Source organism: Macrotis lagotis, chromosome 2 (genome assembly GCF_037893015.1).
Source record: "Macrotis lagotis isolate mMagLag1 chromosome 2, bilby.v1.9.chrom.fasta, whole genome shotgun sequence".
Taxonomy (NCBI): domain Eukaryota; kingdom Metazoa; phylum Chordata; class Mammalia; order Peramelemorphia; family Peramelidae; genus Macrotis; species Macrotis lagotis.
This window is the reverse complement of record NC_133659.1, coordinates 11,691,175-11,703,322: the sequence shown is the minus strand read 5'-3', so window position 1 is coordinate 11,703,322 and position 12,148 is coordinate 11,691,175. Positions and strand designations below refer to the sequence as shown.

Below are 12,148 nucleotides of genomic sequence, written 5' to 3'. Positions count from 1 at the left end.
TTTCTTTTATAAAAGGATATGAACAATTAAATTTTCAATTTCTAATTATAAGTTCAAACACAACTTATAAGAAAAATAAAAGTATTTTATAGTGAGGAGAATTCTTAGAAGTTTTCTATTTTTATTTTTTGGTTTTTGCAAGGCAGTGGAGTTAAGTGACTTGTCTAAGGTTAACAGAGCTAGGTCGGATTTGAACTCGGGTCCTCCTGACTCCAGGGCCAGTGCTCTATCCACTTCACCACCAAGCTGCCCCCTTATTTCTTTATTTCTTTGAAATAGATTCTCATTTTGATCCTGTTGGCAGAACTCTGGTACCAAAATACAAATGGCTGATCAATTAGTAATAGTATATTCTGTAGTTTTAAGTATATTCATTATGGGTTTTCAAATGCTTTAGATGGAAGATGTGAATTGGCAGAAGTTCGGTGTAGATTATTGTGTGTTTGACTCTAAATCACAAATATCTTATGTCCAGTCATTTTCACATACTTGATCTCAAGATCCTCACAACACAGGCACAAGCATTATCCTCTTTAAAAAAGGAAAGAGACCTAGAGATCAGTGACTTAATATAGGGTGACACAAGGGACTGCTTACTAACCACTGTCCATTGCACCATTGCATTGAGAAATTTGATTTTTTTCCCCTTTATTGAAATTTTATTTATTTTTTTTTCAGTTACCTGCAAAGGTAGTTTTTAAACATTCATCCATTTACAAGTTTATGAGTTCTACATTTTTCTACCCTCCCTTCCCCTCGCCCCTCCCCACGGCAGCAAACAAACTGGGAAAATTTGTACATGTGCAATCTTGTTTAACATGATTCCATATTAGTCATGTTGTAAAAGAAGAATTAGAGCTAAGGGGGAAAAATACCATGAGAATGAAAGGAAAAATATAATAGTAATTTTTTAAGGAGCACAAACATAGTATGCTTTGCTCTGCATTCGGAATCTCTAGTTTGTTGTCTGGATGTGGATGGCATTTTCTTTAACAGGTCTCTTAGGATTGTCTGATTTTCTTCATTTTAGGTTTTTTTCTATAATGATCATTATAAAAATAGCTTATAGTGAAGGAGAAAGAAAAGAAAGAAATCAGGAGCAGTAGTTTGTTATTTGTATCTTTGAATATACACCATACTATGTATCAGTCCATTTGTTGAAATGAAGACAGGAGACATAGATTAGGTGCTAATGTGGTATTTCTGTGACCAGAGCAAGCTCTCTCACCATATAGCATTGCCTGGCTTTTTAGCCTTAAATCAATTTGAGAGTTTGAACTCTCTGTGTACAAAACCTCCTTTCAGGCCAGAAGAACTGGAGAGCAGGTGTGATAGTAAGGGTCTGGGGAAGCTCATGGTCAGTTTTAATGCTGTTCACTGAAACGGTATTTGACCTATGTTTATAAACCAGCTTTACCTAAGTTCCGTAGGATAATTTTGTAAGAAATGTTGAAATACTTGTAAAATTCTGGCAGTTTTTTGGTTGTTGTTAAGTGTAGGGTAAAGCTCCCTTTGCCAATTGGTTTTTTTAATTTACTCTTCAAATTTTGAAAATTAGATTCATAATGAAACTGGTTTCCATGTTGAGCTTTTTCAAAGCATTATTTACTAATTCTGTTGCAATCTTTGTTTTCCAGGCTGACTTAACTGAAGTCATTGTTTTCAAAATGTAAAGTTCTAGATCTGTTAACTGAAATCAACCCTTAATTTCATCACCTAACAGAAAAATAAAAGCCAGCATTGATTTGTTCATCTGAAATCTGCAGTTCTCCCCAGATTACCAAGGACAGTTTGCATTTCTCTTTTGCCTTTTGTGATTTACAGCTCTTTCTATACATTCTCTTGATGTCGCTGATTTTGATTTATACTCTCAGGAGGATGTAAAGTGACCAAACTCTGGGTTATGGGAAGAGCCTTCAGTATTCGGCTTTTGAGGGAAGATTGCAGTGATACAAGCACATTTTTATTTGTTTGTTTGTTTTCCTTGGGAGAAAGCTAAAAGTCCCATTCTGTAGATTCTCCTTGAAATATTCCGTGCACTTGGGTGAACAACAGCACAAGGCTCTTACCTTTTCATTGTGGCATTTCTCACTTAAACTGGTGGAGGTCACTTGGCATGCTTGGAGTACATGTCCCTTGTGGGAGAGAGGTCCCTGGGATGGGCAGTAATGCAGCCATGACTCTTGGGAGTTTCTTGGCCTTGTTGTCAAAGATATAGAAATCTCTGTGAACTTAGGTTTCTGGCTCAAAGCATTTGCTTGCCTCTTGCCCCTGGTGTTGATTGGAAGCATTCTGTAACAGAGGTGAGAGCTATTTCATCAGCCAGGGCTTATCCCAAGAAACTGAAATTTAGACTTGGGGGAAGTGGCCCATCCTATCAATTGATATACTTAGCCTCATTGCCCTTTGTTAGGTAAATTCGAGTGAGCTAAACTCTTGAAGATAACTGTTTATGATATGGATGACACCCCCCCGCCCCCAGCACAAACCTGCCTTACCATGAAACATTTCACAAAAGTCAGCTTGGTGGGGTCCTAGGCAGTTAGGACAAAAAATAGGGTGCTGAAACTTCTCTGGTGGACTTAATGATAAAGAAGGCAACTCACCCCAGAGACAGAGCCATTGGAATCTGAACATGGACTGAAGTACATTTTTTTTCTCTCTCACTATTCTTGAGGTTTCTCATCTTATTGGGGGGAAGGGGGTTTTATGGTTACTCTCATAACAAAATTATTGTAATAATATGAAATAAAAAAAATTTTTTAAAGGTAGGGTACTAGCCAATCTCTCTGGAACTCAACTTCTTCATCAATCAAATGGGTATACTTTTATTGGGCCTTGTGCCTTCTTTAATAGTATTTTTTGTCTCCTTGCTACTGGAAAAGGCTTCACTTCATTGACTGTCAATGAGTAGGCAGGCTGGTCAACTTTGCCCCACACTGCCTACCCTGGCCCTCAGGTGGCATGTAAAGCCTACTTCTGCATCATCCTTTTCAGCTTGGGAAGCTTTGGAAGAGTCAGTGCCTTAAGGCCTCACCCTCTTGGTAGCCAAGCCAGTCTAGGGTCACCAGGAGTTTTCTGTCTAAATCCATTTGACTCTTCTTTGGTCTTCACTTGCTCTTTCCATTTGCATTATACAGTAATCACTGTTTCTCCTTCTTAAAAACTTTATCTTCCATTTGTTTTAAAAATAACGGATTTTTCTGTTCTTTGTATCTTTCCTTTCCCCTATTTTTCCCCAACCCCTTCTCTAATTCTGTTAAAAATCCCTCAGGGCAGCTAGGTGATACAGTAGTAGATAGAGTGGAGTCAAGAGGACCTGAGTTCAAATGTGACCTCAGACATTTGATAATTACTTAGCTTTGTGACCTTGGGCACAAGCTTCCTTGCAAAAAAACAAAAAAAAAACCCAAAATACTCTGTCCCAATGCTTGGCCCTGCTCTTAATGCCTTTTCTTTTTATGTATTTTATATTTGATTCTGAATTTATTTAAATGCTCGTTGACTCCATTAAAATTTCCTGCCCTGACTTTAGAACCTCTCCTTGATCCATTAGCCCCAGTTACCTTTGGGGTAGTTCTTCTTGGTCATCTCATTGACTGAAAAACAAGCCTGTCAAGACCTGAGGTCAACCTCTTCCCCTTAGACAAATTTGCACCCTCTCCTCCCCACCTCAACTTCTCATTTCCCTTAACTGTCTCTCAGACTTGCAGGAGTTTGGGTTCTTAAAAATAATTCTTCTTGCCTTTGTCCCTTCATTTCTGATCCTTTTTCTGCAGCAGGGTGTGGCATCAGAGGATACGAGACTGGGGGTCAGGTTCCCTGGTTTTGCTTCTGCTACTCACCACCCCTGACCTGAGTCAAGTGCCAACTTGATTTGATCAGGTCTTCTCCTAGATCGTTTTGAATTCTAATTCTTTAGTATAGACTACCATAGTGATCTCTCTGCAGATTCTAGTAGAGGCTGCCCAGGACCCAAGGCTCCATAGCCACTGTTTATGGGAGCAGCAAAACCCCATTGACTTCCCAACACCAGTTGCTGACTAGCTGCCATCAGTGAGCAGGAAAGCAAACCTAGATGTAGTGGCATGTCTTTCTTCCTAAGAGAAGTCAAGTGGGTCATACCACCACCATCACCTCCCCTCAGTCCCTGGTGTCTAAGAACTTTAGGAATCATACAGTTTAAGTATTGTTGGGCCTGATTCCATCCCAGCTCAACAGCGATCTTCCAGGACAGCCATTCCTAAAAAAGGACTGACTTGAAAAGAAAGTTCTCCCCCCCCAACCCCCAAGAGCTTGGAAATTGTTAAGGCTTCATCGGAAATTAATGGAGTTTTGCCCATGGAAGTAACACTATACCGGACACTTTTTACCTCTATTGTTTTCCTTATTCACCAAAGCCTATTTTGGTCCCGAGTTACCTTGTGCCTAGATTCGTTCATTTTCCTTCCCTTTAAATGTATCCTTACATTTTATAAGTGAAGTCTTCCTGAGTAGATTATCCTGTACCAAGTCAAGGGCTCATGCTTTCTAATTCTTCTGCCTCACCCAGCACAGAACCCTCTCAAGTTATTCACCAAGAAATTTTGACAGCTATCTGGCTTATATTTCTCTGCATTAAAAGACAAAAAGAATAGTAGTAGTAAGTAGTAAGAATTACTAGTTAATTTTCTAGAATTGTTATCACTATCTTTAAATGATTATATTTCCCCCAAATTGACAGGTTTGGGCTTTGACTTTTGATGATTGGAGAATAAGGCAGCCTCTAATTTTTCATCCATTATGTAAGATTGAAATTTGGATCAAATAGGTTTTATCATGTAGCCTTGTGAAATGTGGATTCAGATGTTAATTTTGGGGACTGTTCTACAGGAAGGCGATATGCCAATCCATGAGCTCCTCAGCCTTTATGGCTATGATAGTGCTGTTCGACTGCCAGAGGAAGAAGAAGAGGAAGAGGAGGAAGAGGAAGGGGAAGATGATGAAGATGTCGACAATGATGACAACAGTGGATGTAGTGGAGAAAACAAAGTGAGTAAATGTGTTTGAAGAGATGGTGGCATTTGATTCATTGCAGGCAGTGTTGAACACTGAGCTTAAAATTAAGAACAGATTCAGTGAGCTTAGCATTAGCCTAAACTATTAAGTATTTATAGGATATATCACTTAACTTAATTGAAGACCAGAAGTGACCCATGCTGCCTGTGTGTCAATGAGAATGACTGGTTTCAGAAATGTGTGGTGTTGGACTATGTGTCCAGGTACTTGGGAGCCATAGTAGATGGGCTGCCTGGACCGGAAGGCCTTGGCCCTAGCCCTTAGAAGCCAGTCAGAAAAACTCTTAAGTTCTGTCTTCCTCATGGAGACTGTTTCCTCACCAGGAATTTACTATCCTGATCTCATATGACAGTACAAATCTTGACCTTCTCCCTCAGTTCTCCCTTCCTGCCCTTTTCTTTTTCTTTTTTCTTTTTTTTTTTAAACAAACAAGTAAACAGGGTTCATTTGCCCAGGGTTTACAGGGAAGGAAGGAATGGTAGCCACACCCAGAACTTGAACCCAGGACTCTTGATACCTCTTAGCCTTTTCTGTTTGATTTCCACATTCAACAGCATATTTGGAGTACTTGTTCTCTGTTCTGTGACTAGTGCTGCGCTAGCCTCCTTGAGACATCAGAAATACCTTCCTTTTTTTTAATTTTCCATATATTCCTCACCTCCATCTCCTGGCTTCCTTCAGGTCCCAACTACAATCCCATCTTGGGCAAGAAGCCTTTCCCAAGTGATCCTCCTTCATGCCAGGGCCATCCTTCTGGGATTCTCTCAGTTTTTCTTGTCTGATTTTCCTTGTTACCTCCTCTCTCCAGCCTCACCCCACCAGGGCTTGGCAGGCAGTGTTTCTTGATTTGATCATGGAATCTGTTGGACATAATTATCTAATATTTCCCAAAGACTTCTCTCTTACTAGACTATTCTGAGTTCAATGGAAAGAATAGGCTTCCCAAATCATCTTGTTCTAACAGAAAGAAGCCTGGAAAAAGTTAATGACCAGAGGACAGGTTTAAGAGTCAGAAAATATAAACTCTTGTCCTGGCCTCTTTCTTTGCTTGAGTAGCTCATAAATTGTCTCTGCATTTTAATTTTTTTCCCCATGATTACATGAAGTAGTCTGTTGGTAGTATCACCACAGTTTGCAAAAAAAGAAAAAGCAGCGCCATCCATATGCCACTGTGGCCAAACTTCAGAAACAAGACAGATTAGAAACGGGTTCTTCAGTGGCACTGGACTCCCCAAATAATCTTCTGGCCTCTCTCTAGTATGGCAGTTGTAGATCCTAGTGAAATAGTGCTACAAAGTATGTATATTCTTTAGTAAAGCTTTCTGGTTTGTTTTTATGTTTTCAGAAATGTCTTAATTTTCAAATCATATGTTATATATGAAAAAACATACATGAAGCTCGCCCTGCTCTCAAGGAGCTTCTGGGAGTGGGTGGCCAGGGGAGCAGACTGAGGGTGGGTGGAGCTGGAGAGGGTGACCTGCCCGTTTGAAGTCCTGGTCCTCGGGATGCCTGGCAGATAATTAGGTGGTTTGAAAAGATGCCTGGAGGGGTTGGATACAGTCCGGAAGACAGGCCCAGAGAGGATTCTGAAGTGACCAGTAGGCCATTGGGGAGCATTTTCTGAACTTCCCCAAGGTTTTGATAATACATTCTGAATATCTGATCCTTCTCTTTTCCATAAATATGAGATGCCCTGAAGTTGGCCAAACATAGGTTGTTTAGGCACTTTGTTTTGTTAAGGGGTGTTTTCTGTCTTGGATGGGGCTGCCTTGGGGTAGGACACCTAAGAGCCAGGTCTTTTAAGGAACATTTCTGCTGTTTTAGCATCTCTAGGGTTTACTGCCCTTTCTTTTGCTACCTTGTCTATTTATCTGTATGTCAATCGGGCTGACTTTTTGCGTGGTTATCAGTATGACTCTCCAGCTAATGAAGGCATGCCAAGAGGCTCTGGGAGTTGCAGGTATGCTGAAGTACGTGCCTTCATTTTTGTCTCTTGCAGTGAGAGTTTCCTGCCATTTTTCAATAACTCTGATTTTACTATGCCACAGGAGAATATAAAGGATTCATCAGGCCAGGAGGATGAAACTCAGTCATCCAATGATGACCCAACACAGTCTGTGGCTTCTCAGGATGCCCAGGAAATCATCCGCCCACGTCGATGTAAATATTTTGATACAAGTAGGTTATGTTCCGTGCTAATCTCTTTGGCTTGAATGTAATTCAAAACTTCATGTTTTAATAAGGTAAATAACTAAAATATTTTGACGGTTGTGTACCATTAACTTGTCATTTGGGGGGGGGGGTTCTGATACTATTACAGATCCTTAGCTGAACAGAGAGAGACAGTCCTCTACCCATTTCCAGTTAGTTGGTGGTGACAGACACTTGGAAGCCTCATCACTCTCTTTTCCCCTCTGACTCTCCTCCTCCATCTCGGGTTTTTTTCTGTTGTTCATTTCTGCCTTAGCCCCAAGGGAGCCCAGGCCCGAGGCCTTGGCCATGTTTCCTATAAAAGGATTATATTTCACATTTCTAGTTCAGTTAAGCACAACAAAAAAATTCCTACTGCTTTTTAAAGTCCCGGGTTAGATGTTGGGGAAACTCTGTTGGCCTGGCTCTGGGTGAATCCAGCTGGTAAACAGATCCGGCAGGCAGAGAACTGGGGTCAGAGCTGGTGGTACAAGAAAATGGTGGGAAGAGGGGCTTCCCAAATATGAGGGTGCAAGCACAGGAGGCTGCATGGCCATGCCCAGAAATGGAATGGGGTGGTCAGGCAGTGAGAAGAGGGGACATAAGGCTAGAAAAGCACCAAGAAATACAGTTATAGAGGACTTTAGGGCCCACGTGAGAAGTTTGTCTTTAGGTTTTGCTTGAAATCCTCTTGGGGAGGGTTGGGGAAGATGAAGCTGCTTGTTCCTGATTTGATAATAGAGGTAACAAGGATGCAGGCTGGAGGGGGAGTAGGCTGCTGGTGTGGCATCCCAAAGATTGATGGAATTCAGAGCCTGAAGTAACTTCCAAAGGTCTTTCTGGATGAGGAGACTGAGAGTGTGAAATGGTGGTCCAGCCATTCTTTCTAGTTAGTTCCAGGATAGTCAGTCAGGACTAATGTGTTTGAAAAGCAGACTTGGTACCTGAATCTGTCTCTGCAGGTGCCCCCTGAATAGAAATCCAAAAGGGCCTGATGTTAACTGACTCTTCCAACCCTGTTTGCCTCACTCCACCTTCACCACTTGTCCTTCCCATCTCAGCCAAACCCCTTCATCCTCCCACCCTCTGAACCTCCCTCACTAATGGCTTCCTGCTCTCAGGATCAGCTGTCCCACTTGTTGCACCTGCAGAGCCGCCTTCTCAGGTCTTGTCTCCCAGAACCCTCATCTTCAGGGCCAGTCTCGGTTGTCTGTGGCCATGTAGCGTACCCCCTCCTTAGGGTAGATGCCATTCTGATATAGGAGACTGTATTTTTACAAAAGGGCATTTGGGTTCATCCAACTATTAATAGTAGATGTAAAAAATACCTGGAAGTATATTAAATTGGGATTGCCAGAAAGAGAGGCAGATTCCTAAAGAAAAACAGCTGAAATCAATATTGGCTGGAAGAAGTCGTTGTCTTTTTGAACAATATTGATGTTTTGTTATGTGTTTTAGACAGTGAAATAGAAGAAGAATCTGAAGAAGATGAAGACTATATTCCATCAGAAGATTGGAAAAAGGTAGTTTGGATCCAATTTGCCCTAAAACCAAATCTATCAAATCACATAGCAGATCATGATCATGATTTTTTCAGAATGTATGTATTAATAAAACTTGATTTTAGAATGTTTTTAATTTTAAGCGATTTCCATTCTCTATGACATTATCTCAGATGTAGAAGTGAGCTTATGCAAGATAGATGCCAAAGTATCACAGAAATTGGATTTTTCGCTTTGGCCCATAATCAAGATTACAGATTGCAAATAACAAATTTGAAAAGGAGAAAATGGTTACTTTATATAACATAGTGTACATGAGTAGGATGATGAGACATCACAGATTTCTGGTACAGCCCCAATCTGATGAAAAGCAACTAACCATTTAATGAAGGTTTCCCACCAAGCATCTTAATCAATTTTTTAATTCAGAAAATGTGACTATTATGGTCAGGGTTCTCATCAAGAGGAAAGGGACCCCCTATGATCACCTGGTCTAACCTGTCCTCAGAAAAGAATCCTCACACTTTCCAGATTCCCAACTCCCAAGGCAGCCTATGGGCTTTGGCAAACTCATCGTTAGCACATTTTTTCCTCATGTCAAATTTCAGTCTGCCTCTGTGGCTTTCCCCCAAAGCTGCTGGCTCTGAAACTGGATAGAAGCATCTTCTCTTTCCACACAACAGTCCCCCCCCCCCCTTTTCTGGGCTAACTAGTCCCAGTTCCTTCATATCATCTTTATGTGTCATGGATTCCAAACCCTTCTTTGGACACTAGCTTACCCACATCTTTCATCTGGGGTGCCCAGAGCTCACCGGGGTGTCCACTTTGGTATGACCAGTGCAGAGTATGAGAAGACCGTCACCTTTTTGTCCCTGCATAGACATTTTAACAAATCCTGTGAGGCAGGTGCTGTTATTTTCAACCCCATTTTATAGTTGACATTTTACAGTTAGGACAAATAAGTGAAATGATTTTCCCAGAGACAGGCAGCTCAGAAGTGTCTGAAACTGCATTGGAACTTGGGGCTTCTGATTGCAGACTCTGCTTTGGGCCCTCGCCACCTCTCTGCCACCGGTGCTTCCCGAGTTACTGGACTTTCAGAGTTGTTTTCCTGACCCCAAATATAAGATTTGACATATGTTTATTTGACATATATTCCCGTAAGATTGAAGGATCGGGCCAAGTATAAGAAACTTGAAAAAGGAACATTTTCTTCTCTTCCTTGTTGTGAAAATATTTTTTTTTATTTGAATGGTAATTTATAACATAAGATAGTTAAAGAGGGAGAACAAGGCTTAGGACTGGGCTCATGAATCAAAAGATAATTTGGAGATAATGGTATTTTTTTTCACTTCCATTGCACAAGTTTTTGTTGCTTTGAAATGACTAGAGAACTCAATGGAGCAAATGAATGGCTTTCAAACCACAACATACTCCAATCACTTGGATTTGGTCAGAATCAGTCAGATAGCCCTGGTCTATCTTGAAGACCTTAGGATTTAGTTCAGCCCTAGGAAATTCTGATCCTCCTTTATCTTTTCAGTTTGATGTGCAATGTAGTTTGGTCCAGGAGCCTCTGGGAATCCCAGAGCCAGTCCTGTCATCCCTTGTTGCTGAAAATTGGAGGTCATCTGAGACTCTTCAGACCCCCCCCCCCCTTGAGCCTCTTCTGGTGGAAGTAGATTGCCCAGAGGATCACCAGACTGGACAGATACTCCTGGGCTTTCCCTGCCACAAGTGACCCTGTCTTGGGAATTTTGAAGAGAAGGTTCAGTTGTGTATGTCCCAGTGTGACTGGGATTCCAGACTTTAAAAAACACCTACTAGAGTTCGATGTTGGATTCTGTAAGGAGAATACATTTATACTTTGCTTCAGAATCCTCATACAGTAGAATTCTATCCAAAAAGTCCTTTTCACTCCAGCAAACTCAACTGGCCAGGCTTGAGAACCTCCTGGGAAGGCAGACTGCTCTCACATATGGGGCCTGTTCCCTGACTATCTTGGTTTTTCCTTACTTCCAGCCTCAATCTAATTCTCTACCACTGAGACTACACAGCACAAGGAATCCTTCTTCCCCAAAGTATTCTTTCCTACAGTTGAAGATGGTTACCCTGGGTTCTGCACTCAACATTCCACTTCCTATGGTTCATCACTCAGGGTGCCCCTACCTAGACTTGATACACTAGCTACCCGACCAGCCATCACAGAACTGTCACTTGGGGCTCTCGGTTGTTTTTAAGCAAGATGTCTCTTAATGAAACACATGTTGAGTTAGCTTTCTTGTCTCCCTGTTGGACAGTCTTGAGTTTTTAGTTCACACAGACACAATGAAGCCTTGTCCATCTTGTACTTTGGAAGTCAATTTTTTGAAATTCTACACTTATCTCTAGTAAATTAGTAGATACATAGGATTACAAAGGATACCAATTGTTTTTAGGTGTTTTTTTAGGTATTTTTTTTGCAAGGCAAATGGGGTTAAGTGACTTGCCCAAGGCCGCACAGCTAGGTCATTATTAAGTGTCTGAGGCCGGCTCTGACTCCAGGGCTGGTGCTCTATCCACTGTGCCACCTAGCCACCCTACCAATTGTTTTTAAATTATATTATCAAATTGTAAAGCAGGTTTATGGATGCTCAAGCCTGTCAAATCTTTTTGGATGTAATCACTCCCCTTCCTAGCTTTGGCTGCAGATTTAATAAGGATACAGGCTATTTATTCCTTTATCCACATCATAGATTCAGATGTGAGCTAGCACATTGCCAATCACCAAACCCCCTGGAGCCCTCCCCTAGAGACCTGCCAAGATGACACAACTATTACTGATGGCTCTTGGAGTCCTGTCATTCCACCAAGGTCAAGTCTATACAATTGTACTCTCTTTTACTTCCTGCCTTTCTGTCTTTTCCACAAGAATAGCATGATCTACCTTATCAAATACAGGGCAAAAATCTGGGTAGAATATTTAATCTTCAACCTCCTTTCTACCAGGTTAAAATAAACCTATCCAAAAAAGATAAAATTTTAACCTGACCTTGATCAGACTTGAGGAAGCCATGCTGGTCTTTTGTGATTAACCCCCCCTCCAAGCCCCCACTCCATTTCCATTAATTATCTCTATAACGTGCATTATAGAAATGCTTTTTTAGACAGTTTCTCTAAGATAGGTATCCGATGAGATCTCTTTGAATGTAAATTCACACATTCTATATATGTGTGTTTGTAGATAGATTGATAGACACACCACAACACAAACTTTTCTAAAATTACACCAAATTGATAGGTTAAAAAAAATTGATTTTTATTGGTGAGTGGGGTGGGAAGATCCTGAGATTTATGATGATGGTCGTGGTGGTGACAGAAACTAGGGCAGAAAGAGAGAAGTCTTTAGAAATCCTACA

The 12,148-nt window shown here is 41.1% G+C and overlaps 1 protein-coding gene across 10 annotated transcripts in view; it reads left to right on the top strand.

The window, feature by feature from the left end:
* The window catches only part of MIER1 (MIER1 transcriptional regulator), a 61,132-nt gene that overhangs the window by 12,451 nt on the left and 36,533 nt on the right, over positions 1-12,148 (top strand). For all 10 annotated transcript variants that reach the window (XM_074221239.1, XM_074221231.1, XM_074221234.1 and 7 more), the window contains 3 exons: positions 4,873-5,031; positions 7,107-7,236; positions 8,707-8,771. In XM_074221239.1, coding sequence (XP_074077340.1) covers positions 4,873-5,031; positions 7,107-7,236; positions 8,707-8,771 — 354 coding nt within the window. The remainder of the gene's footprint in view (positions 1-4,872; positions 5,032-7,106; positions 7,237-8,706; positions 8,772-12,148) is intronic.